Below are 27,933 nucleotides of genomic sequence, written 5' to 3' on the forward strand. Positions count from 1 at the left end.
AGAGACTCAGGAGGAATCTAATCAACCAGGTGTCTATCTAGTCCACATTTTACAGCCTATACTCATTGTTGAAAAGGAAAATGTTATCTCAACTCATTATCTAAAACCCGACACACTGGCTATGTTTCTGTGACCTAGGCCTATCCATTACTTTCTGAATTACTCCATCAGTATTGTGATTATCTGGTTCACGCAGACACAATCTTAGAAGAAGTTGCAGGTTATTCTTTTGACCGTGTGGAGGATTTGGATCTAGGTTATATTTCACCAAACAAAGCTTGAATAGAAGCATTTCCACATTAGAAGGTCCGGCCAAGGTCCTTAAAAGGTACCGTGTTTCAGAGCGTTCTCCCAGGGGGACTGCCTCGGAACCCTTTGTTCTGAGAGCGCAGAGTGGTTTGGGTCACAGGGGGAGAGGCCGGATCGCGCCGAGAGGCCAGTGGCCCCCGGGGGCCGCGTCTGAGTGGGGATCAGCCGGGTCACGGACCTCTCTCTAAAGCGGTTTAGCGCTGTCCCCGCCGGGCTTCCGCGGGTCTTATCACAGCTCTATATGCTGTCCTCACATTTCCTCATTGTTTACATTGTGTTGACCTGGCACTGTCCTCACCCGCTTCTTCTCATAACAGTAGTCTCTCTCTCTCTCCCTCTCTCTCATAAGATGCTGGGGAGGAGCTTGAGGACGGAGGTATGAAGGGGTGTTAATCGATACCTAGATTTAAAACTGGGTTGTGTGTCTGTGTGTGTGTGTGAGGAAGAGAGAGAGAGAGTCCGTTCTTCAAAACACTTTCGGCAAGACGTGTTCCTGAAAACAATTCTCCTTTTCTTGATAATCACTGAACATGAAGAAGACGCAAAGCCCAAACCGAAGTAAGTAACAAAACGTGAAAAAATCCAACAACTGATGAGAGAAAACCCTCCAGATCAACATGACGGTGCCGGTTTATGTTCTCGTCAGACCGGGCTTTATGCAGGGTCTGGTGCCGCCCAAGATCCCGGATGGGGACAAAGTGGACTTTGACGTGAGTCCCTTCGCCTCAAAAACAGATTCAGGGTTTAATATATCTGGTGCTGGGGAAGCTGACCCAACACTGCCACGCCCCCCTTTCCCTCTCTCACTCCCTCCCTCCCCGCCTCCCTCTCCTCTTACCTCCATTCATCCTTCCTTTCTTTCTAACCCTCCCACCCCTCACTTCCTACCTCCTTTCCTGTCTCTCTCCTATTACCTCAACCCTACCTGCCTCTCATTCCTTCCCTCTCTCCATCCTCCTTCCCTTCCTACCTCTCTCTCCCTCCCTCCTTTTGTTTCCCCCCAGGACATCCATCGTAAGCGCATGGAGAAGGACCTGACAGAGCTGCAGACATTGATCGAGGCCCACTTCGAGAGCCGCAAGAAAGAGGAGGAGGAGCTCATCAACCTCACCGACCGAATCGTGAGACAGGATCAAACGATCACCTAACCCTTAGCTGTGGTTGCTTCATAATGTCCTGGCGGTCAAGGCTCTAGGGATTCTGTACAAAGCTGATTCCGAATGCAATAAATAACATCTGACACTTTATGGTTCGTTTAGATACTGTGATCCTGATGTCAGCCTACACGGCTCTGAACATCAGACCGTCTAGACCAAGGATTCTCAATATTTTGTAACAGGGCCCACTTTTGATTGTTAAAACAATTCTGAGGGCCACCTTACAAAATATATGATTTTAAAAAACTGGTGGTCAGTCACTTTTCTCATCCGAGGGAAAATTTGCATCCAAGGGAATGTTCGCTAGCATGCTACTTCAGCTGAACACATTTAGATGTGATTGGCGTAGTGACATTCAAACATAGGCTAACTGGTCATTGATATTATGCATTTTAACTTGCTTTTTTATTTATATGTGAATTCCTGAGTACATTTTGATAGAAAAATAACTAGCTTTATAAATTACCAAACTGTATTTCTACCTTTTATTTTCTTCTAACCATTTGGCAGTAGGCTAGCCTACCACTGCCTCCGTGGCCCACTTGATGGTGCCACTGATTGAGAATGGCTGGTCTAGACCAAGGGTTCTCAATCTTTTGATGCGATTACTCGTTTTGACAGTCAAATACCAATCCGCTGCATACTTGATTGCCCACTGGGTGAGAATGCCTGGTCTAGACACAGACTATCTGACCACCCGATACAACATAAATCAGCCGATTTATTCGAAAAAAATCAACATAAATCAGCCGGTTAGAATCACACAGGAGAGCGCCAGAAGGTTGACATATCTCGATTCATCCTGATATGCAGGGTACTTATTTACGAGCACTTTTGAAGGTGGGTGGGCCAAACAACCCAGACATGAACACAACAGAGTGCTAAACTAGCTAGCATTCCTACTAGCGAGTTAGCTGAGCGAACTAGCTACAGCTAGCGTTAGCTACCGGAACTAGCTCACTAGCATACCATACACAAGCGCCATCCATGTGACACAGGGGTCAAACGTTATGGGTCAGCTAGTTAGCTACCAGCTAGCTACGTACCAGGTTTTTCCTGCATAGGGGATTTTTTGGCACCCCCAAAGAGATTTTAGCCAGAGCCAAAAGAAAATCACCAGTGCCAAAATGCTAAAAAATTAAGAATAAAAAAAGCAATTCAAATCCTCTCCAAATGTGTTTGATACCTTGTTTCAAGTGCAGCCCATCCCTCTTTCTTGCATTGTCCATGGTTTGGACCACTAGTAAATAGGTTATCAGTATATTAAACATTTTGTCATCATATCGATTTTGTGTCATGTCGAGAGATTTCCCGTGATTGTGAAAAGTGAGCTCAGTCAGAACGACAGAATATAGGCCTATATATGCTGGTAGGCTACTCGGCATAAAACGGAGGTTTCCCCAAAACATTGTGTGCGCATCACCCACCAAAGACCCGTTCTAATGGCGCGTTCCAGGCAACCCGTAACCTGTTTTTCCAACCTTCTACATGTGAAAATGCACTGGAATGGCAGTCAAACCCGTAACTTCCCACCCGTGAACTCGTACCAGATCGATGTACTCCCAGTTGCGCTCTCTGACGTCACACAGCCCTCTAAACAAGATGGCAGCCCACATGGGTACGGCGACAAAGATAACTTTAGGGCAACGTAAAGTAGCCTAAATTACTACGTTGTAATCAAAATAATACTAATGATTATGCACTACAATCTGCTATGTTTAGGCCTATGTAATGATGCCCAAATATGTTGACAAGAGATAGCGAGTGCTAGCTAGCGCTAGCTAGCTAACGTTAAGGAAAACCTGAACTTGACCATGCAAACGGCGAAAAGTCGATGATGTCAATAAATAAAATTATGTAACGTAAGATTTCTTAGCATAGCGAAATTAGGCATACAATGTTTAGCTTGCCAGCTCTGACAATGTGCCAAATCTCAAGCTTTTGCCATATTGGCTTGTTTACATTTATCCAGAATCCCACACACTCAGTTTGCCTGGACGCTATGAAGTCATGAGTCGTGACTTGAAGTCGGAACTTACGGGCTCAAAATCCTATCTGGAACGCGGCATAAGCCAGGAAAAACCCTGGCTACGTTCCAAATCACATACTTCTACTTCTTACTACCAGTACCTACTACAGCTGCCCTTCGAAAGTATGTACTTTACAAGCAGTAGGCATCCAACTGGGACATACTACCTTGTCATAACATTGCGCCTTGAAATTTGCCCACATCCGTCGCTGTCCATAACGCGACATTCATCTACAGCTGTCACGCACATGTGACGCACATTTCCGCTGCGCACAGGATTGTGGGTCAGAATAGCAAGAAAAGCCTGCTGGCTTGCATACTGCAAAATACGACCGGATGTAGTAGGACATCCTGGTATTTTTGCCATACTGCATGTGGCATACTATGTATTGGGACATACTACATCCTGTTTTGGCATACTATATAGTAGGGTAGTATGCGATTTGGAACGCAGCCCCTGTACGGACACAGGGATCAGGCTGACTTACGAAACCGGACCCATAGTGAGCAACTCGGACCACGCTGCTGAGTGGGCGCGTGCTCCGCATATCGCAATACCCCTGCTCGGGCACGCTCGCTTGGAGGCTCTGAGTGAGCAGAGGAACTGACTGCTCGCTGCCCGCGCGCCTCTATGAATTTCGTATCATTGATATGAATCGAGGTCCCCCTGTGTGATTCTAATCAGGTGATTTACATTGATTTTTATCTAATAAATCGGCTGATTCATGCTGTATCGTGATCCGACTGTTGCCACATAAAACATGCAATACACCGGCCAATGGTGCCGTCTTCGTGGGAAGCTGACTCCTCACATGATCTCTCCACTCAGGACAAGCGGCGGTCTGAGAGGGCGGAGCAGGTGAGGATCAGGACGGAGAGGGAGAAGGAGCGACAGAACAAGCTGGCCGTGAGTAGACCCACCTGCAGGAGGGGCCCCAGGGCAGGCGGCAGATGGCGCCGTACTGTAGGTCGGTCCGTCGGGGGATGCTAGTTGGTAGATAGGCTAGTCGCTAGTCTCATTAGGCCTTGTAACCATCGGCACTGTTGTGCCCTCGTGCGAGGCACATGACGCCTACTCTGCTCCAGCTCAGCGGCGCTGCGGTCATAGGCGATTTTACCCTCTGAGAGTAGGGGGGGCAACATTTTGACGTGAGAAAAAAAAAACAGTTCTGCCGTCCCGTCCCATCTATTTACAAAGAATGGCAGTTGTGAACAGTATGCTAATAAGAAATCCGTATGACAATTCAATATGCACAACGCATCAAACTTCATCTAGACACCACAAGCATGTTAATATGACTTTATGACCGAGCACTAGGCCATACCCAACATCAAACTGCAACTGCCTGCTGGTGCTAGCTTCCTTGCCGATGCTGACGTTGCTAGTGCTAGTGCTAGCTCCGATAGCCTCTGGAGCACTTCTGCATTCGATTGCACCTGCTGCGGTGTCATTTCGAGTGGTAGCTTCTTCATTAGCATTGCCAGTTTTATTTTTTTTATGAAGAAGTGGTCAATTGTTTTTATAGCTCTTTTCGCCATTGTGAGCAGGTTGGTCAGATCTCATTTTTTTGCGGTAACAGATCAAACCGGAAATAGTTGAGGTCGACCGACGAGTTGTGCCATTGGTGGATTATGAATATACATGTATATATTTTTTAAAGGTAGCCTAGTTTAAGTAATAAATACACTTTTAAAATGAATGATGACCGAACACAAACTGGTACAAACCACAATTATGTATTTAATAATTGTGTTAATAAGTAAAAAAAAAAAAAAAAAAAATTAAATATATTTTTTTTTTAAAGAATTTGAGCAGAGTTGGGCTGGCCAATCAGGGGGGGCACTTGCCCCCCCTATAAAATCGCCCATGGCTGCGGTAGTTGTGCTGTGTGTGTGTGTGTGCCTCGAACCCTGCACCTCTACCTCCATATGTAGGCTAGGCTACTGTATCCGGAGGCTGTCGCAGAGAAGAGAACATGTTTTCTGTCAACTTGGCTAGGTTAATAAGAAAGGGGGTATGAAGAACTGAGTGTGAACAGAGGACATGACATCAGCTTGTCTATCTGTCTGCCTGTTTGTGTGTGTGCCTGTGTGTGTGTGTGTGTGTGCGCGTCTGTGTCTGCCTGTCCGTCCGTCCGTGTCTATATTTGTGTCCATCTGTCTGTCTGTCTGTCTCTGTCTGTCCTTCTGTCTATCTTTCCGTCCATCCGGGTCTGTGTGTGTTCATCTCTCTGTCCCGTCTGTCTGTCTTTCCGTCCGTCCGTCCGTGTCTATGTGTGTGTCTGTCCGTCTGTCTGTGTGTGGCCTACAGGAGGAGAAGGCGCGAAAGGAAGAAGAAGAGGCGAGGAAAAAAGCTGACGACGATGCCAAGAAGAAGAAGGTCCTCACCAGCCTGAACTTCAGCGGCTACAAGGTGAACAGAACCTCCTGATGTAGACCGGCAGCGTCGCGCTCACCCCAGCTCAACTCAAACTTTATTTAGAAAGCAGATTTAAAACGACTAAAATCGACCAAAGTGCTGTACAGGTAAGTGAAAAATAAATTACAACAGCTGCAGCTAACAGCCGGCGTGTTCTCTCCGTTCCCACAACAGACAGAGAAGAAAGGTGGGACCAAAAAACAAACAGAGCGTGAGAAGAAGAGAAAGATCTTGAGCGATCGACGTAAGGAGCTGAACGTCGACCACCTGAAGGAAGACAAACTCAAGTACGATAAGATGCGATGTCATTTACTGTCCATTTTAATGGGAATTCTTCCGGCCTTAACACATTAGCAATAAATTAATGACAAACTCATTTACGACCCATCACAGTGGATGGGTGTACGGTCTGGTCAAAGTGTGAGATTCTGTGAGGGCAATGAGGCATTGTTAGGTTAAAACTGCATTCATTGATTTTACTTTACCACTAGATGGAAGTAAGGGGCTCGCACGAACGAACGGCCAAAATTAACGGCCAGAGCCATATAAGGCACGGGTGTGTGTGTGTGTGGGGGGGGGGGGCGTCAAAAGCACTGACAGGCTATTGATAACACAGGCAGAAATGCTGTGAAATGATGAGTCAGTGAAGTAGGACGCCATTAAGCTTGATGAAACAATCTGACATCAGGTGCTTTTAATTAGTTTTGACCATGTTAATATAATCAATGAATGCAGCTTTAAGTTGTTCGGCTGTGACCCTCGGTGCTTAATCCTCTCTCACGGAAGCTGCTTCTTTGTTGTGTTTCCTCTCTACCTGCGGCCTGCAGAGACAAGGCCACAGAGCTGTGGAAGAAGATCCACCAACTGGAGGCCGAGAAATTCGAGCTTCAGTACCAATACGTGCGGCAGAAATATGAGGTGAGAGGCTGGCTTTATTTTTCTGTCATAGGACCCCTTTCTACTGTAGCGAAAACAAAAAATATTCTTTTATGTTTTGGGCCATGCATACAGCACAGCATGTCACCCTGACAGTTTGATACTGCATAACTGAACGTCTTTTGGATCTAGGCCAAAGTATTCAACGACAGAGCTGCCAAAACCAGAAGTGACAGTGGAAAAGGACGCAGCACTAGATCACTCCTGCACAAATAACCATAAACGATAGACCATTAATGGTTACAACCCTCAGTGTTTACTGTCCCTTACCCTGCTCACTTATGAGTGGTCTGTCACACCTTTCCACACCTGAGGAGGAAGCGCAGGAGTCAAACGGGTGTGACTGAGGAGAGATAGTAGAGATACAGAGTCGTGTCAGAGATGTTCCTCGCTCAGCAGCTCGCAGTGTCTCACCAGAACCTGTCTTTTCTAGGTCACCGTGTTGAGGAACCGAGTCAGTGACCATCAGAAGAAGTATGTTGTGATCCTGTCTATTTCTCTCTCTCTCTCTCTCACAAATACACACACACACACACACACACTCACGTGCACACGCACGCAAGATCACACATGCACAGTGCACGTACGCACGTCTTTGACCATAGTCCCAGACGACAGGGACAGATAGCGATACTTATTTAGCCTAGTTTTCTCCTTACAGGGAAACGGGCATTGATAATACTCTACTAAGACTGATAAGCCCGTCCCAGTGCTGGGCTTCACCTTGTCACCCTCATCAAGTTTCCGTGCCCCGCGCCTCTCTCCACTCCCTCTGCTTGTCCCTGTTTGTTTGAAGTGGCTCCACCGCCAGCTGCCAACTGCCCCCCCCCCACCCCAGTCCAGCGGGCTCAGAGCCTAAGCATGCACCGTTCGCCTCGCTGGGATTTGAACAACAAAGGGCTTTGCTTAAAGAAAGGTGTCTCAGAGTAGCAGGCAAGGGCACCTGGACAACAAATGCCCAAACACACACTGACAGACACACACACACACAACCCAAGGGAAACGGGGTTATATTAGCTTTACAACAGCTGAGGGCCCCCAAAACAACCCATGGTGTCATCACCGGTAATCCGTAACACAATAAAAAGAGTGCAACCCCCCCCCCCCCGGCGGTATCTGAACTATCTGAGCCCGCCTCCAGATCCCCAATTTATGTAGGCTAAACTGCGATGATCGGCCCCCTTTAGCCATCAGGTTCTAATTATTAAAAGCCTTGATATCGGCTGGGCTAAGCACGTCAGTTATGTGTGCGGGCAGATTTGTAAGAATTATAAATCGCATCATGCGAGAGCATTTACCGGACCGCGACTAGATTCTCCTTGTCGAAATCATTTGTAATGGCGATGAACTTAAAAAAAGGTTCTCCGCCCCCGACCACAACGCGTTCCGGGGGACGGCATCAGGAGCCTAAGCTGCAGGCTCAGTCATCAGAGTACCCAAATAAACATGGTTGTGCGGCGACTCTCGGCCTCTCCGACTTCACAAATCCCTCACCCGTGGCGAATAGCTTTCAACAGCCTTTACAAGCTGCGACTCCCTCTGGGCTAAGGCATTCAGACGCACTGGCACAGCGTCACATCGGCTCCAGTCGAGAAATGCCGCGCATGCCAAAAGCACGGAGCCAGCTACAGGGCCCGGCTCAATTGAAAGAGAACAGCGAAAACAAAAATAATATGCAGACCGAGGGTCAAAGCAGGTAGCCTACAGTCCTATACTGTTACTGTGCACATGCTGAGTCTGAGTGAAACAAGATGTCCTCCTCGCGAGCTACAGGCAGTCGTTTCTCACCGGTGGAACGGTCAGCTGGAGTCAGAGCACTTTATGATAGTTAGGTGGTCATTCCCAATGGTATCCATGACTGGATAGATACATGCAAATGTGTCCACCAGAGAAATCGGATAAAACTGTCTGGCCGTTTCCTTCCTGAGAATACCTCCTCATTAGTGGCATCAATCACTCAACATGCTAACTGTAGAGTCAGTATGGATTGCTGTCTGCGGATAATTTGGTTCGTTTGATACACTTTCAAAACCATGAAGCTTTATTCAAAACCATAAAGCTTTATTCGGTTGTCACTATCGGAGAAACCCTCTGAAAAAACAGACCCAGTTAGAACCATTCATCAAAGAATGGAACTTTTTAGAACCGTTTCTTCTCTCTCTCCTCTCAGCTCCAAGGGCAGCAGAAGCAAGAGAGGCCTGAGGAAGTAGGCTCGCCCGATCACAGACCGCCACTGCACCCGGACACACGGACGGACAGAAAGCCTCTCTTCATGGAATCCTTTCAGACTTGTGTGACAAATTTTCTCAAGAAAGATTTGGAACTAACATTTACTTACAGTTGGCCCCAATATTTTATATGAATTAAACCACAAAGTCAGTTAGAAGACTGTTGGTGTGCGTTGAATTCCTTTATTTTTTATTTTAATCTGTTCCTGCTCTAGCTGCGACCTGGAAGAGAAGCACGGGGCACTCACAGATTCTCTCAAATTTACGTTTAAAAAAAGATTCAAAAAGATTGGGACTATTAATCATTGTAGATCATGATTGGTGAACGGCTGGATCCCTGGTCTGATTCGTTATTCACTGGTTCACCTCAGACCGAAAAGCCAGACACATTTCCCCTGAATAGATCACGGAAATAAATGCAGTCACACAAACACAAACAGCTGAGAATGATTTATCGGCTACATATTTGACTGTCTTCAGTGACCGCTGACTCAAAGGGTGTCAGAATTACATTGATCGGTCGACAGGAGTCCCATTGTCTACTGTGGCACAGAAAGCTCAGACTTAATCCAGGCCTGGCCTGGTCAGATGGGTGGTACATACTGATAATCCTGGCCGGCTCAGACCGGTGGAAGATGGCGATAAACAAGATCTTCTCCGAACACGCTCCACAGCTCAGGCCATGACTGATGAGACAAGGAGGCGCCACGGGTACAAAAAATGTAAGTGTAAACCTGAGGTGTGTCTGTTTCAATTACTGTGAATCCTGACTAATCCTAATTAAAAGAGGACTACCACAAGTTCTCCAGTAATGGTTAATAAACTTTGTTTTTGTGCGTGGTGGGCCAGCCGCGCAGCTAGTATAGCGTTTGTCGGGTTATCGCTCCCTCCCTCCCTTCCTTAATCCTGAAAATTTTATCTTGACCCATCTTAATTTATCAGACATTATTTCATGTCATTTCAATTCACAGCTATTTCAGTGGCATGACTAGCTTCTGTCCTAACAGTCCTGAACAGAAACAAGCCAGCCACGCACATAAGCCAGGCTGGACCTGGCCTGGTTTTGTTTTATTGAAGCTTTTTTTTCCCAACAGATACATCATGACAATGAACTATGTTTTATGCAGGAGTGTAAAGTTATTGCATTTGTAACGTGAATGTGAACGTTGCAGTGCAGTTAAAATGCCTGATCTTAATCTAATGGAATAACCAGGTGTTACATTAAGTGTAAAAGCATTCAACATCAATGAATTCCTACTGTACATTTTGTAGAAAAAAGCTGTTCACTAAACCTACATTTACATCAAAATATCATATGAACCTAAAAAAACATGGTACCGCATCTGACAGAGATTCAGTATAGATGAAGTCAATAGGATGGACCATCTGACACATCCAAGTAAAAAGGTGAACATTCTGAAAATGGTGTGCAGCCAAGGTGTCGAGTAGACAGAGCAGCAGTAGCCCAGCGGTACAGATCCAGTTCAGCGGTGACGTTAATCAAAGCCCTGAACAGACTTGTGTGCAGCGGTGGTGATGTCATTTACGAAGGAGGCTTTATTCATTCCTTGCTGTAGGACAAACCATCAAATAGACATTAGATTTCCCAGGTGATGACTGAAATAGAACAATGCATGTCTGGAGTATAGCTGATGATCGCAGCTCTAAGTGTGGCTGTAAATCACAAAGGGCTTGAGAAAGGACAGAGAAATGTCTAAAACATGAATGACGAGCCTCCAGTCATTACAAGGGGTTTAAATGGTCAGTCATGGCTGGCGTTTTACAGTATGTTGAGTAAGAACCTGCAGTAGCAGTGTTGAGTGAACCTGTATCGCCAGATTCCTCTGCTGTACCCGTTGCAGACCATAACCTAACCTTTCAATCTGTCCAATGCCTCTCTGGGGCGTCGACTAGAGAGTTGAAAAGAGTCAACATTGACTGACTGACTGACTGACTGACTCAGACACACAGACAGACAGACAGACAGTGTGACAGACAGACAGACGCAGACAGACAGAGACAGACTACATATTTACCATACTGTGGAAAATGGTAATGCTCGAACAAAGAGCTACCCAGGCCATTTTGAGAATGCGTACACTAGGGCTGGGTATCGAGTCGAATTTCAAGAATAGATTTGATTCCGATTCACAAGGTTCAGAATCGATTATCACGATTCAATTCGATTCGATTCAATATCGATTCGGTTAGTGTTATTAAAACCTTTTTTTTTTTTTTTTTATATAACCTTAATTACATGACTGCCAAGTTATGCAACACATCAATACTAGGGCTTGGTATCGATACTGATTTCCAAAAATGAATGAATGAATCATTGAATTAATTAATGAACTATTCATTCCTTCATTTATTCATTCATTCATTCATTAAATAAAAGATTTTGGAATTCATGAATCGATGAATCGATTTTTTAAACCCAGCCCTAGCGTACACAGCACTGTACCTTTCACCCGCTTGTTGGAGGAAATGTACCTTTTTGAGGAAACTCTGAATATCCTTCTCAAACCAGAGGCTGTGCAGGAGCAGAGCGGCGGACTTGCTGGATTTGGGGAAGTAACTGAAGAGGAGAAAAACGGTTGCTTAATAAACTACTCATCTCTTAACCCCTGGCAGCTGCGGACCGATGGATGGAACTAAAGTGACGCTGCCTACGGATGGATGGATGGATGGATACTTTATTAATCCCCTTGGGGAAATTATATGTATCTAATAGCTCACGGCACAGCACAACATAGAACGACACAGCAATACACAACACAACAAGAGACAGACGGCAAATTCAATCAATCGACATGTCCTAAAATATGAGCCTATGATAAAAAAAGAGAGTAAAGTGCATAAAGTGAGTAATAAAGTGAGTAATAAACTAATAAAAGTGTCGGAAGTAAATAGCACACGAAAGGAGGGGGGGAGGGGGTCAGGGAAGGGGAAGAGGACTCGACTAACTGACAGTTGCCGTAGCCTAACCGACGACCGTTACCTGTTCCTGGTCAGGTCACTGAGGGCGGTGACCAGGGGCCTGGTCACCAGGTGCTTCCCGAGCTCGGGCTCCTTCTGCAGGACGACACCGGCCGTCTGGCACGCCATGGCGAGGGTGTCGTCCGACTCCGTCCCGTCCTGCGTCCCGGCCCTGAGGACGGCGGTCAGCTCCGGGAGAGTCTGACGAGCTTTAAATGACACAGACCCCAAAAATAGCCGACTAGTCAATTAATTGCGCGTTTACTGATATTTTTTCCATTTGTTTAAACTGCCTGTATACCAACGAGTCAAGCCGACGTTTACTCTCAAAACCGAGGCAGGCTTTCTTTAACGCTATCATGGACGCCTGCGGTCCAACATAAAATAGCCCTTGGTAGCCGGGTCTCACCCAGACCCTACATGGTGGAACCATGCTGTTATGCTGCGTCTCATGTTCGGGCAACCAAGCTAAACTTGTTGGACCGGTGTCGGCGCTCACCGATGGCGGTCTGCATGCGCGGGTTCTTGGCCAGGTTTCCCACCAGCGCCACAGCGCCCTTCTGCAGGTTGGGTTTGGGCGAGCGCACCAGGGGGGAGATGACCGGCAGGCCGTTCAGCTTCTGGACGATGGTCTGGCTCATCACGTGGGACACCTTGGAAACCGGAGAGAGAGAGAGACACGCTCAGGAGAGACCAGCCACGACCTCCACTGGCAGTTGAGCAACTACAGGTGGTCAAGGTTCATACAGTAAACCCATTTCCAATAATAAATTCTACATATGGCCCATTCCTGTTTCATATTGGAGTGCAGGACGATAGCCATACTGAAAAGAATCAAGGATCTGACTCAGATCAACAAAGTCTGCCACGCAAGCCCAGAGACGAGCTGACGTGGTGCCAGCGGCCTGAGCCATGCCTGTAGAGGGCTGTGGGACAGGGCAGTGGGACAGGGACAGGGCAGTGGGACAGGGATAGGACAGTGGGACAGGGCTGTGGGACAGGGACAGGGCTGTGGGACAGGGACAGGGCTGTGGGACAGGGCAGTGGGACAGGGACAGGGCAGTGGGACAGGGACAGGGCTGTGGGACAGGGACAGGGCAGTGGGACAGGGATAGGACAGTGGGACAGGGCTGTGGGACAGGGACAGGGCTGTGGGACAGGGACAGGGCAGTGGGACAGGGACAGGGCAGTGGGACAGGGATAGGACAGTGGGACAGGGCTGTGGGACAGGGACAGGGCTGTGGGACAGGGACAGGGCTGTGGGACAGGGACAGGGCTGTGGGACAGGGCAGTGGGACAGGGACAGGGCTGTGGGACAGGGACAGGGCTGTGGGACAGGGACAGGGCTGTGGGACAGGGACAGGGCAGTGGGACAGGGCTGTGGGACAGGGACAGGGCTGTGGGACAGGGACAGGGCTGTGGGACAGGGCAGTGAGACAGGGACAGAGCGGGGGTTCCTACGATGCCGTGGCCGGCGGTGAGGTTCTGCAGGGCCCCACAGCAGGCCTCCAGGGTGTCGTCCTTGGTGCTGGAGCCCAGGAGGGACAGGTAGCTCTGCAGGGTCCTGGAGTGCAGCAGCCAGCCGGCCCCTTTAGGGTGCTGCTCCTCCATCACAGGGTAGTCAAAGTGACCCTAGAGAGAGAGACAGAGAGAGAGAGAGAGAGAGAGAGAGAGAGAGAGACACACACAGACAGACAGACACAGAGAGAGAGAGAGAGAGAGAGAGAGAGACAGAGACAGAGAGAGAAAACAAGTCAAGAGCACACATCAGCCACAAGCAGAAAAGCTAGAAGAATTCTTGCAGAATTCAGGATTGTTAGTATTGTAATATGTTTATTTTTCAGATTTTTTCAAATTTCTCCCAATTTGGTAGGCAATTAAAGCTGACATATTGTGCCCCTTACTGTTGAAGATTCATCACAACCCTGCAGTCCGCGATACGAAGGAGAGAGATAACTACTTGACTCTCTTGAGCCCGTGACCGTGAGAGAGAGAGTCAAGTCGTTGTCCAACACCAGACAGAACAGCTGTAGCGCGACAAATCTTCGAGCCGGAATAAACTAACCACCCTCGGGGAGCGGCTGCCCAACGTTTGCTCCCTCTGGGATCCGTCTGTACTCGGACCTGGCGAGACCAGCAGGGTGCGAACCCTGGTCCCCGGTGGGCAGCTGCGTCCACACATTAGGACGACGCATTGGACCGGTACACCACCGTGGCAGAATCCAGCAATGTTTTAAACATCGCTTTTAGTATTTACATATCATGGAGGAACAAACTACTGTGCAGTAAGCTTGCAATCAAAAGTTTTTTTGAGTGTGTTTTGACAGTATAACTGCTCTTTAGGCCTGGTTGTTGCTGGTCGGTGGTATAAAATTCATGACTACTGCATTTTAGTAGTCATCGACTACTCCCCAAAAATAGTCAACTAGTCGATTAATTGTGTGTTTACTGTGATATTTTTCCACCCAATAACAAGTCTACTTTTTCTTTTTCTAATAAAAAAACGATGAAACGATGAAGATGATCTACTCATAACTACCCCAACTGCAAAAAAATACATGAATTCTTAAAAAAAAAATAATAATAATAATTTTAAATTAAAAAATGACAAGTCAACCAGCAACGCACAGGGTGGACTAGTAGTTTTGATAGTGGTGAAACCCCTGGCCGGTGACCCTGGCAGGAAGGGACTCACCTCCTGCTCCCCCTTGCTGCTCTGCTGGCTGAAGCAGCCGATGGGGCCGGGGTCTCCCGGGGTCCTGGCCCTGCTGGGGGTCCTGGCCAGGGCCGTGATCCGGCAGAACAGGGCCGGGGCCTCCGGCTCCAGCTGGAAGGTCAGGTTGTGGAGCACGCACACGCAGTTCTCCAGACACTACAACACACACACAGGCACAGAAACACAGGCTGGGTTAGTCTGGCTGTCCTTCGCTGGTTTCCATGGACAAATAAGGCCAATTCTGGGACTCAGACACTCTTGAAATAGCCTTCCTTTCCTCTGACTGGGTCTAATCTGGGTCCAGAATCAACAAACGGACGAGCAAACGGAAGCCACCTTGTCATCGGGCCGGTCTGCTTCCACACAGTTCCGTACGTAGCTGACCAGCGAGTCGACCAGGCCCGGGCTCTTCCGCATGGCCTGGCGGTTGTTCTGTTTGGCGCAGCTCAGGTTTCTGGTGGGAACATGGCAGCAGGGCCAGGTGAATGAAAGGGCAGTATTGTTCCCGTATGCTAGTGAGACAGTTACATGAGCTACTGTAGCTTTTTGTTTTGTTTTATGTTTGTCATATTTCCAACATGTTTCAACACATCTCTGATTAGAGTTCAAGTTCAAGTTATTAGTATACAAAGCAATGTTCATGCTCTGGCTCTTTCTGCCTTAACATAAAAGACACCCCATCCCAAAACCAACAAAATATTACATACATACAGATAGGTACTTGTGTTACAGCAAGGATAACAAAAAATAAGTCCTTTTTAGAAGAGCCTTTTCATTAACCTTTTGACTTGTTTTTATGCTTTGTTTTTTATGCTTCTGTTTTTGTTCTCATATTTATCTGTAGCACTTCGAGATTTGTTTTCAAATGTTAATTATAAACAATATTTATTATTATTACAGTACAGAGAACATACAAATATGCAATATAAAAATAAAAAACAACACTACTCTCAAGCTGTACAAGAGGGCAATAACTACAGTGTCAGTCAAATTAAATAAGGAGTATGCCATGTTGATGAATAAGTGAGCTGTAAACTCAACTGTCCTGTCCAAGAAAACGTCTGGACACCAAAACAAACTGCCTTAGCTCTCTCCAAGCTGGCTCAGGTCCATAGTGTCCAGCTGGCTCAGGTCAAGTGTCCAGCCAGTCAGGGATGCGTTGAGCAGCCTGATGGCCTCTGGTAGGAAGGACCTCCGGAGGCGGTCAGTGGAGCACCGTGGCAGGGTCAGTCTGCCGATCAAGGTGCTCCTCTGCCTGACCAGTGTGGTGAAGAGGGTGGGAGACCGTCCATGATGGCCCTCAGTTTAGCCAGCGTTCTTCCTCTCCGCAACCACTGTCACGTCACAGAGTCCAGGCTGACCCCCAGGACAGACCCTTCCCTCCTGACCAGGCTGACCCCCAGGACAGACCCTGCCCTCCTGACCAGGCTGACCCCCAGGACAGACCCTGCCCTCAAATTCGATAAGTGGTATACTTGTTTCATATAGACTCATAATAGACCAATAAATACCCTTAATTACTTGTGAAAATGCATCAAAATTGCAATCAAATAGCCAACTAAACTCATATAGCCTAGCCTATAATAGACCTACAGTAGCCTATAATAAAATAACCGAATTTCCACTTGAGTGCGTGCTTTGATCAAATACAGTACTTTATTCTCAAATGAGGCTTACGCTGCATCGATAGGCTACTGTATTCGCAGAACAACATGGTATAGCCTAAAAACAACCCAACATTAGAACAATTAGAGCAAATGATAATCAAGAAATAAATAAATGAAATGACAGACAAGTTGTCGTGTCTTAGGCTATTGTAGCCTAAAAGAAAGGCTCTAAAACAACAGATGTAGGCTAACGTGGCCTAGGCTGTAGGCTATTATTTAACAAATACAGTAGGTCTAGGCTAATATACATGCTCACAACACGTCTGTGTTCCTGAAGTCCATCAACTGGGAACGAAAAATGACTCGATGCTCCTCTGCTTCAGGTTGCTGACGCGCTTTCTGGCTACCAAAGAATGCAGCTCTCGCGCAGCAGACTCGTTTGCGTTTTGCGCTCGACATTAGAGTAACAAAGAAATGAAACGTGACAGTAGGCTACAGCTTCAGGCAACATGTAGGTCTACATACAGTTCTGTTTTTATTCACAGTAGGATACAGTACTGTAATGAAAATCCCACCAGTAACCAGATAGCAGGCAAAAAAAAAAAAAAAAACGTTTTTTAAGCCTGTCCGGTAGACCGGGAGGTTCGGATCTCTGAAGTTCGGATGAGTGGGCTCCTACTGTACTTGGCTCGCGCTGGATTTTAAATTTCTTCTAACAGGCCTCCGAATTACACCAAAGTTATCTCAGTGAGTGAAATGTCTTATAATATGCCGTAAATAAGGTCCAGGTTGTCAAAAACGAGCATTGTCCTTTAAAAGCCTTTTAAAAGCCTACTATACAATACAAAACACCCACTATATCCATACAATAAAATACAATACAACACACCCACTATCCATACAATAAAATACTATATAAAATTCAGCCTACCTGCATGTACTGTAATACAGTGGTCACTTACTGTAAACAAACAAACGAGACGTGTGGCCCAACCTGCCGTAGGAGCGGGTTCCTCACCTCAGGCAGCCGGTGGCGTGGTAGAACACCTCTGGGTCCACGCTGCCGGTAACGGCGCCATGATCCGGACCGCCCCCGGTGAACGGCATCACCACGGTCTCCATGAGGACGGGCAGGGCGCCCAACACCAACTCCGGTTTCAGACTGTCCGCTGACGACAGGTTCCACAGCAGGCCTGGAGAGGAACATAGAACCCATTAAACCACAGCAGGCCTGGGGAGGAACATAGAACCCATTAAACCACAGCAGGCCTGGGGAGGAACATGGAACCCATTATTAAACCACAGCAGGCCTGGGGAGAAACATAGAACCCATTATTAAACCACAGCAGGCCTGGAGAGGAACATAGAACCCATTAAACCACAGCAGGCCTGGAGAGGAACATAGAACCCATTAAACCACAGCAGGCCTGGGGAGGAACATAGAACCCATTAAACTAAAGCAGGCCTGGGGAGGAACATAGAACCCATTATTAAACCACAGCAGGCCTGGGGAGGAACATAGAACCCATTAAACCACAGCAGGCCTGGGGAGGAACATAGAACCCATTAAACCACATCAGGCCTTGGGAGGAACATAGAACCCATTAAACCACAGCAGGCCTGGGGAGGAACATAGAACCCGTTAAAAAGAGATTAACGGCACAATAAACAGTGCATTCGTTAAGTAGTCATATCACTTCCCTTTTTCTATAGCTTTATTCCAAAATGGATTAAATTAATTTTTTCCTCAAAATTCTACACGCAATACCCCATAACAAAGCAGAAAAAGTTTTGTTTGAAATTTTTGCTAATGTATTAAAAATAAAACACTCAAATATCATGTACATATGCATTCAAACCCTTTACTTTATACTTCCTTGAAGCACCTTTGGCAGCAATTACAGCCTCAAGTCTTCTTGAGTTTGATGCTTCAAGCTCGGAACACCTAGGGGCGAATTCACTAAAGCAAATTGCGCCCGCTAATTGCACCATTACATTGCGCGTCAGTTGCGCCAGCTATGTGCTCCGTTTTAAAAACCTATTCACTAAAGACATTGCGCTAATAATATCCCAGCGCAAACACGCCCATTCGGTGTTTGCGGCTGAGTGCAATTTGCTGCTGATATAGGGAAATGACTATAAATACTGCGCATACAGCGCGAACTCGTATGCATATCATTGGACGATGGCAGACAGAAAAAGAAAGATACGATTTTCAGACAGCGAACTTGAAGGCCTCACGGACGAGGTTCAAAATCATGTCTCACAGCTTTCCGCAAAAAATATCACGACTGCAGCAAAAAATCATATTTGGGGTTTAATTTCCCAATCAGTCAGTGCCATTTGTGTGTGTAAACGCAGAAGACTGCAAACGGAGGTGGAATGATTTGAAAAGACGAACAAAGGAAAAATTGTCATTTTTTGTTATGCAAGTTGCAGCACGATGATCTGGCATACTTTGGGGGAGTGTATAACATTGCCCCACCGGTACGATCTAGGCATCTAAACGGCTTTTCAGGATTCCAAATGTGCACTCAATCACACCGCGCGTCCTGATGTGAGCCCAGTTGTACGCCGCCTCTCCAACGTCGGAAGGATTACGCACGGGAGTCATCATCCATGGCTGAAGATGATACCTGCCGTCACCTATGATACAAAAGCAAAATATTTTCAAGACCATTCAAATAAAAAAAATATTGTGTAGGCTATGTTTTTATTTATTTATACCTATATCGGCCCCCAGCCGTTCAATGAACAGCTATAGGGAATGCGCAGTTTCGCGTATAGACTATTATACGCACAGTTTCGCGCTATGTAGGCTATTATAAATAAGTATTATTCATTGGGGGAGCTTGGACTCGCTGGGGACTGGTGGAGAGACGCATAGTCAACTGAGCCTCCCCAGACGCGACTTCATCCTCCAGTTGGCTGAAGAGCTGCGCGCTCTGGCGTCCAAACAGCTACCGCGGTGGTTCTAGTGTTAAATCAAAAAGTGACCTTCTTCTAAATATTCTCTCACGAACAACATGCCTGGCATTGCGATGCCGAATTCGCCTCGCAACAATCACTGCTGCCATGATCAGCGGACAGGCTGGCCGCGACACACCCCTTGCGCTTAAATACCACCACGTCTCTGAAAACGCAATTCATTTCACTTTAACTGCGTGAGGCAATTTGCGCCGATCTTTGTGAATTGGGCGGGTTTTGCAATAATGTTCATTTGCATAGAAAGGGGAACATTCTCCGCCCATATTACCTAATTTAAATATGAGCTAATAACACCGGCGCAGAGAAACGCAATGACGAACGCAACGCAGTTAACACCGTATTTCACCCTTTGCGAGGGCTTTGTGAATAGCAAACATAATTTTTGACTTATTTGCACAGGCTTTGCGTCAGGAAAAGCTGCGCAATCCTTTAGTGAATTTGCCCCTTATTCCCCTTATTCTATGCAGATCCTCTCAAGCTCCAACAGGTTGGATGGGGAGCGTCGGCACACAGCCATTATCCATTTTCAGATCTCTCCAGCGAAGTTCAACATCTGGGTCTGGCTGGGCCACTCAAGGACATTCAAAGACTTGTCACGAAGCCACTCCTTTGTTATCTTGGCTGTGTGCTTAGAAGATGAACCTTAGCCCCAGTTTGACGTCCAGAGCACTCTGGAGCAGGTCTAACTAGACTCCCAGTTCTGACATGCACTGTCAACTGTGGGACCTTATATAGGCAGGTGTGTGCCTGTCCAAATCATGTCCAAACAATTGAATTTACCACAGCTGGACTCCAATCCAGCTCCAAATATTAGAAACATCTTAAGGATGATCAGTGGAACAGCACCTGAGCTCAATTTGAGTGTTATAGCAAAGTGAGTGAATACTTATGAACATGTGATTTTTTTTTAAATTGAAAAGAAAATTGCAAAAATAAAATTTCACTTTGTCATTATGGGGTATTGTGTGTAGAATTTTGAGGGGAAAAAAATATTTAATCAATTTTGGAATAAGGCTGTAACATAACAGAATGTGGAAAAAGTGAAAGGAGAATACTTTCACTGTAGAACCATATATCTCAATGGGAAGCAGAACATCCGCTACCGATCACTCTCGAGTATCACTGACTCCCTGTTAGCAAGCTCAGCTTGGCTACAGAAAGTTCAACAAAGGGAATTATAGCAAAGCTCACTTTCTACAGTATAATGATCGACCAAAACTGTAATTATATTGTCTCAATACACCCTCTATGCAACACTATAAAGGTTTTTTTGTATCCTGGTCCCAGACCCACCTGAGAGGTACCTTGTCACCTTCACGCCTGCCATTGTTCAATGTTTGACAATATTATCTGAACAAATTTGATTAACACAGCCATGGAAACCGAATACAATGGGATGTGTAGTGCCGGTTATTATTAGACAGCATGTACAGTAAACCAGACCGCAGACGCCACACCTTGATTTGTCTTGACACTTTCTCTGTCATCTCAGCCTGGCGCGAGGCCACACGTGAGTAACGTTATATCCACAGTGCATGGCAGGTTGACAGCCCAGATCCTCCCAGGATCAAAGGTAGAGAGATTTTTTATTTATTTATCTAATTCTCTCTTTATTTTCCCAGGGAGGTCCTCTTGAGATTGTGATCTCTTTTGTGAAGTAGCCTGGCCAAGACAGCTGCGTAATGACATCAGGTACAGCAGCAACTACAACAACAGTAATAACATCTCAAACAACATAGTAGCAGCAACATGATCTCAACACATAAAACACCATTCACGGCGCATAATACCCATGTTCCTGAGTGAACCCTGCCTGTCCACCTACCAGTCAGTTGTCTCTGCGTCTCTGAGGACCGCGTGCTCCTGAGCAGGGCCAGGGACTCACCCACGCCTCCGCAGCGCTGCACCTGAGGGTGTGTGTGTGTGTGTATGAGGGTGTGGGGGGAGGGGGGGGACACAGACAGCAAAATGTCACACTCGGCTAGCAATGCGGCCGGGCCGAGGTGAATCACGCGGCGTTCGACCGCGTTGCGCTTTGAATTGAACGGCGTCGCGCGGCACCTCCTCCTTGTTGGCGCCATCCCGGAAGGCCAGGTTCCTCAGGGCGGCGCAGGCCGTCTGCTGGACCAGACTACTGGGGCTGACCAGCAGGGCCACCAGGGGGGGGATACCATTCAGCCTCAGCACCTGGGGGGCAGAATGAACACATTAATGACTGAATGAACGGAATGGAATGAATGAATGGGTGAATGAATGAATGAATGAACAAACAAATAAACGGAAAGGAATGAATAAATGAATGAATGGATGGATGGATGGATGGATGAATGGATGGATGGATGAATGAATAGATGAATGAATGAACAAACTTGTATTGTCCCAAAGGGAATAAAAGAGCAGGCGGGCGGCAGGCAGGGGGGGGCAGCATGAACACATGAATGACTGAATAAACCCATGAATGGATGGATGGATGAATAGATGAATGAATGAACTTTTATCGTCCCAAAGGGAATAAAAGAGCAGGTAGACATGTCTCACACTGCGACGAACGGTCACCGGGGGACTAGACGGCCACTAAGTGGACATAATGAGGTATAATAGCATAATAGCGGGGGTGTCATGTCCCGGGCGCTGACCTCCTGCTTGGCGCTGTCCTCTGTGTAGGTGCTGTGCTGGATGAAGGAGGCGCCGCAGTGCTGGTAGTTCTCGTCCCCGCTGTAGAGGTAGTCCACCGCCTCCTTCATGGTGATGTCGGACGTCTGGCTGTCACTGCTTCCCCTGCAGGGACGAGCCAGGAACGAGAGCTGCTGACCGGTACGGACCGGTTGAGGGTGCGCTTGCGCGCGCATGTATTCACACATATGTACGCACGGCGTATGAGGATTGAAAGAAACGCGGAGCCTGTTTTCGATTCATTTCACTTACCCGTCGTCTCCCTTGCTCTTGGGCACGGACACCTTGGACTCCGCCATGGAGGTTTTCGAAGCGGTCGTCTCGACGGGCCTCTGACCGGTGACTGACCGGCCGTTCTTCTTGGCGTGGCCCGGGCCGTCCACCGAGTACTGAGCCGGACCACCGGAGGAGAACTTACCGGCGCTCCTCTGGGTCATGAAGACGTTCGACCCACTGCACAGATGCTGGGACTTCTGGGACACGGCCGAGCACCTCGTCTGGGGAAATGGGCCCAGGTCGGGCTCGCTGCGGCTGACGCCGGCTTGGCCTATCACGGGGGGGCTGAGGGGGACGGCGCGTCTGTCCCATTGGCCGGAGCAGCTGAAGTTCCTGTAGGAGGCGGAGCTCTGCGAGGCGACATTTCGGCGGTTGAAGTTGTGTTCTTTGCTGAGCTGCGGAAGCAGTGCAAAACATCATCATCTTGTTTAGACTGTGAGGATCCTGCAACAGCACTGCTTTTTAATCAAGCCAATTAACAATTACATGTACAATGATGTTAGCTGTTTAGCAAGACAGACTGATTGCAGCCCTGTCACAGCACTGCCTTCAAATACTAAATCATGTATACACAATGTCAGTAATGTATTTTGTATATTTGCATTGTCCTGTCTGAAGGCCCTGAAGGTCATCTGACTGAAAGCTTGGCATTAAAGGACAACCTGGACCTTATTTACGACATATTATAAGACGTTTGACTCACCGAGATCACTTTGGTGTAGTTCGGAGGCATGTAGAAGAAATTTAAAATCCAGCGCGAGCCAGTATATCCATGTAATGGTGGTGGTCGGGGCACTTAGAATGCAGTTTCTAAAAATCTATTTTCTGCCGCGAAACGGTTGTTTTCATCAATCTGTCTTGATGAATCGCTAGTTGTGCTTACATAGAGCATAGGCCTGTTGTGGTTTTCACATGCCATGATCTTTAGAAACATCTTTCGAAACGAAATAGCTTCCTCACTTGCTCCAGCACGCATTCGCACAACGTGCAATCGTTGCTCCAGCACGCTGTGCGCATGCGTGCTGGAGCAAGTGAGGAAGATATTTCGTGTCTAAAGACGTTTCTAAAGATCATATTACAGAGGCATGTGAAAAACAACACAACAGGCCTATGCTCTATGTAAGCACAACTAGCGATTCATCAAGACAGATTGATGAAAACAACCGTTTCGCGGCAGAAAATAGATTTTTAGAAACTGCATTCTAAGTGCCCCGACCACCGCCATCCATCCATTACATGGATATACTGGCTCGCACTGGATTTTAAATTTCTTCTACATGCCTCCGAACTACACCAAAGTGATCTCGGTGAGTCAAACGTCTTATAATATGTCGTAAATAAGGTCCAGGTTGTCAAAAACGAGCATTGTCCTTTAAACCTGAAACTCGCATGAGACCTAAGTGTGCTGAAATTTTCTTTTCAACAATCAGTGTATGCAGAAAATGGACAAAGAGCACATCCAAAATGTTTAAAACTGGGGGCTTCAAAATAGAGTCTGTACACCAGAAATATGCTCCCAGGATTTGCACCCAGTTTTATTTTTCCTAATCAATCAGTGTATGCACCATCGACCTAAACAAATCCCTAGTATGTGTAAACTACCATAGCAATAAACTGATTTGATTCTGACTGATGACTAGAGAACGGGACACTCATGGTGAAGTTATGTTTGAACTTAGGAGTCGACGATCACGCCGGCGTGATCAAATCACGTGACCTCTTTGGCTAAGGTGGGGAGGTGAAAGCAATCGTGCTCCAGATCTAGGAGGTGACTAAGACAGATGACAGACATGACTGACTGAGATTCATCATCACTCTTCACACAGCGATGAGTCAGGCGGATCGTCTGTGATATTGATGAGAGGTGCATGGACAGAGCTACACTCCCCAGATTTCTGTACTGGAGAAATTATGATACATTTACAGTCATCGTCTCAGACAAAGGTTCCAACACCTGGGCAGAGCATTGGTTGGCACGTCTTGTATTGTGTGTCGTCTTGCCTATTGCATTGTTTCTATGAAAACCGTTCCAAAGAAAACCAACAACGACGTGGAAAGGGAAGTGTTAAAAGCATAATATTGTTTTTGAGAAACCGTTCGTAACAAAGGCTCCTGTGGAGAAGGCACTTACATTAAGATTGGGTGGCAGTGACTTGAACTGTACGAATACGTCGTCGTACAGAGGACCTGCAGAAAGAAATGGAGGTCGTGGTTACTGTTCTAGGACGTTAATTTTAACTTAAAATGTCCTGAGCTTCGAGTTATACAGTCGGATAGGCCTACTGTCAAATAAAAAGAGATATTGCACATCATGAAAAGCACCAAGTTAGTATGTATTTGTCGATATACTGTAGGCTACAGTCGATATTTAGTAGCCTAGTAATAATAAATGACCCCCCCCCCCCAAAAAAAAAGTGTTTTGAAAAAAAAAACATGACATTGATATCTAAACATACAATGGTCAAGTGTAGGCTGTTACGAACTCAATTTTGAACCAACAAAACTCCAGATAGACCCTATTGGCTAGCCTATACACTCAACCTGGTCAGTGCTCCCATGGTTGGTGACCAGTGGAATACAATCAAAATCATTCAATTCTAACGGTAGAGCTATTGATTCCTGCAGTATTACTAGGCTACTCTCAGTCTTACTTGTAGGGCTAACTAATCCAGATCCGCTTTTTATGGTGTGCCTCGACTTCGCTCTCTTGATGGTTTGCACTTGATCCAAGACGCGCCGAACACCGGTTCCAAACGCGTTATCGGACGGGAGAGCAAGCGACGTGTCCCCGACGTCCACTAAGGAAATCGCTGACTTAAATGGAGCGAGAATCATTGTGATTTATTTTCTTTTGTGTCGGTTGACTACACATCCGAAGTTGTCGCCTGCCGTCGGAATACTACAGGTGGTATTCGTTTCAACTTTCTAGCCCTGCCCTAGGACCACGCCCACGGTGAGGGGAGTGAATTGGTTATATTTTTTGTATGCTACAGTAGCAACTTTGTATCTAGATGTGCTTGCAGGATAGTCCTCGCAAAGTGGAAGACACTGTACATAGGCTAACGGTAGCCTACTGGAAATGTTATTTCATTAAATGAAGATAACATTGCCATTATGGCAACAGTGTCTATGGTCGAATCGTGATACACCTACACAATGAATCAATGTTCTGTCCCCTCGGTAGCCTAGACTTGAGTTAAGCTATTGATGCAGCATTGATTGTTTATCCGTTCCAATCAGATAACCTCCAATCCCTCTCAGCCAGACTAGCCTACCCTGGGTAAGTAGTCGGACAGCCGGTGCTGCGAGCCTATTCATTATTTAGGCCTACTGCTTCTGGCAACCATCGCTGCCAAAAGGAGCGCCGCCACACCCATGGACCCCGCCCCGGCCTTGGAGAACAGAGTGGAGGAGGGCGTGAACGCTAAACCCTATACCTGCTCTGCTGCACAAAATATCAAATTACTGCTCTCTTGTATGTGGTTGGATTCTGTGTTTAAGCATGTCAGCAGTTCTGTCAGGCAGAGGCAAACCTTAATGCTGAAGAAATGACTGCGTCCTCATCAATGGACCCAGTTTGAGCCTTCACATTTCAGAAGATCATACGACAAATGTTATGATTCACGAATATAGATCATTTGAGCAATGGTTTTAAAAGACTGTCTCCTTTACATAATACCCCACACGTGGCATGAACAATAATGGGCTTTATATTGTTCAATATGCCAAGACATCCAGAGGCCTTCATGGGCAATTTGGCACTGGCAGTAAATCCAACATCGCTCTCTAGTGGTGAAAGAGACACACACAGATACTCGACGCAAAATCGACTTTAGGCTATATGCAGCATACCAAAACAGATCACAAAAAACAAATGTGTTTGTACATTCTTTATTATTGCTTTAATTGAAATGTCAAACGTAATGAAAATCAAAAAGATAATCAGTGTGTGAAATGTTACAGCTCTTACAGATCAACAGTGCCACTACTAATAGGCTACAATTCATAGATGGTGTGGGTATTCATCTACATTCATATTCCGATACATCCCAGCGTGAGTAAAAAGTAAACCAGGAATGAGTGAAAAAAGTAAACCAAGAATGAGTAACTACTCAGAATCATTCAGATCAATGCCCAGGGGAGAGGATTTGGGTTGAGCAGCCAAAATTACTACAGGATGCAATGAAAACGCTGTCTGCAACAGCTAGGCCTACTGTATGCATCTTTCTCTCTAAAAGGGAAATACTTTTGTCGTCCAGAGTACAGACTAAAACCTTAGTCATGATGCTCTTCTAACATTCAAGTACAGCAAAGTAGGACACTGTGTGTACAAGTCTCTATACAGAATACCCTTCATTTTATTTATTCAATTTCAACCAAGTTATCACTCATAGTTGGTATCCAAATCCACTGAAGTGCATTTAGTCAAGACAACCCATATCCTTACAGACACTACACTGCACAGAGTGCTGACCACCCTTCTTCAATACTCTGAATCTTCCAATACAGTATTTGAAATACCAAGTCCATATAAAAACAGATCAATCGCTCGTGTCCTCGTGTGTTTATTTGGTCCATTCATAACTGGCCCCTTGTCACAGCTGTCTTTGAGGTTTGAGGATCCAAGGAGGCTCCGCCCTGTGTAAACCACCAGCCTGCAAGGCCAGCCAGCCAATCAGGTCAACCAGACAGTCAGGCCAGCCAGCCAATCAGGTCAACCTGACAGTCAGGTCAGCAGGCAAGTCTCATGAGCAGGTGCACCTAATTAAGTGGCACCTGGGTGCATATGAGGAGTTGACAACAGGGGGAGGATTGATTCCCTATTGGTTAACTGGCCTACTGTGTATCACAATGACACTTGAACCATTATACATTTTATTTTAAAAAAAAGCTGGTTACTCACTCCAATTATGTTTTTATAAGTTATCCAAAATCTCTGCAAGATTGCCGTTTTGCACACACAAGACCCTCTCTCAGATGTTGATGTTGTTCAGGTAAAATTGGATAGCTGGTAAGGAAAATTAGTAACATAGTAGGAATCATGGTAAATCATACAGTAGCTTACAGAAGAGCTGAACAGAGTAAACATATTAATTCAAAATGCATGGGTGATACAGAGTATCTTAGTCCCTAAATTCATATTGTTAAACTCAAGCTTGTCCTATGTGACAGTGCCTGTGAGGGAGCAGAGCCCACATTAGCCTGGGTTTCACAGTATTGTGTGTGCATTGTGTATCTGTACGAGGCAAAATGTGTGACAAGGTCAAAATAGTATAAGCAAATCCCTATAATAACTGGGTATTACAGCATAAGTGATTAAATTGTGATCTTATTGCAACTACTAATGTCTGAGCCATATTTAGTAAATGCCAATGTGTATATTTTAAGCTACTTATATTCTACGGTATATTATTAGGCTTATTTTGGGATATACACTTTTGCTTGTAAATGTACCTTGTTTTTTGGCAACTAAATGGTTAAACTTACAAGATGACTTGACTTTTGGAGTCAAGCTCATAGCTCATGTAGGTTTACCAGTGTTGAATGAAAAATGGAACGACAACACTACAATTAACACTTGAAAGTGTCCCAATTTACCTGAAATTCTTGCCCCAT

The 27,933-nt window shown here is 46.2% G+C and overlaps 2 protein-coding genes across 2 annotated transcripts; one reads left to right on the top strand and one right to left on the bottom strand.

Moving 5' to 3' along the window:
* Positions 1 to 962: 962 nt before the first annotated feature.
* tnnt2b (troponin T type 2b (cardiac)) lies at positions 963 to 9,060 on the top strand (the record flags this gene model as incomplete). Its single annotated transcript, XM_084441146.1, has 8 exons — positions 963 to 1,019; positions 1,314 to 1,430; positions 4,325 to 4,402; positions 5,807 to 5,908; positions 6,089 to 6,201; positions 6,742 to 6,832; positions 7,284 to 7,324; positions 9,021 to 9,060. Exons 1-8 carry the CDS (start codon positions 966 to 968, stop codon positions 9,058 to 9,060), a joined length of 636 nt encoding a protein of 211 aa, XP_084297272.1. The 5' UTR covers positions 963 to 965.
* Positions 9,061 to 10,574: 1,514 nt separating this feature from the next.
* Positions 10,575 to 27,933, bottom strand: LOC311311589 (plakophilin-1-like; the record flags this gene model as incomplete). The annotated part of the gene is made up of 13 exons (XM_084441339.1): positions 10,575 to 10,649; positions 11,572 to 11,656; positions 12,080 to 12,266; positions 12,557 to 12,710; positions 13,519 to 13,689; positions 14,753 to 14,929; positions 15,110 to 15,227; positions 17,399 to 17,573; positions 21,194 to 21,275; positions 21,430 to 21,555; positions 22,005 to 22,146; positions 22,294 to 22,712; positions 27,916 to 27,933. 13 exons carry the CDS (start codon positions 27,931 to 27,933, stop codon positions 10,575 to 10,577), a joined length of 1,929 nt encoding a protein of 642 aa, XP_084297465.1.

The sequence above is a fragment of the Borostomias antarcticus genome (genome assembly GCF_949987555.1).
Source record: "Borostomias antarcticus genome assembly, chromosome: 7".
In the NCBI taxonomy this organism is placed as follows: domain Eukaryota; kingdom Metazoa; phylum Chordata; class Actinopteri; order Stomiiformes; family Stomiidae; genus Borostomias; species Borostomias antarcticus.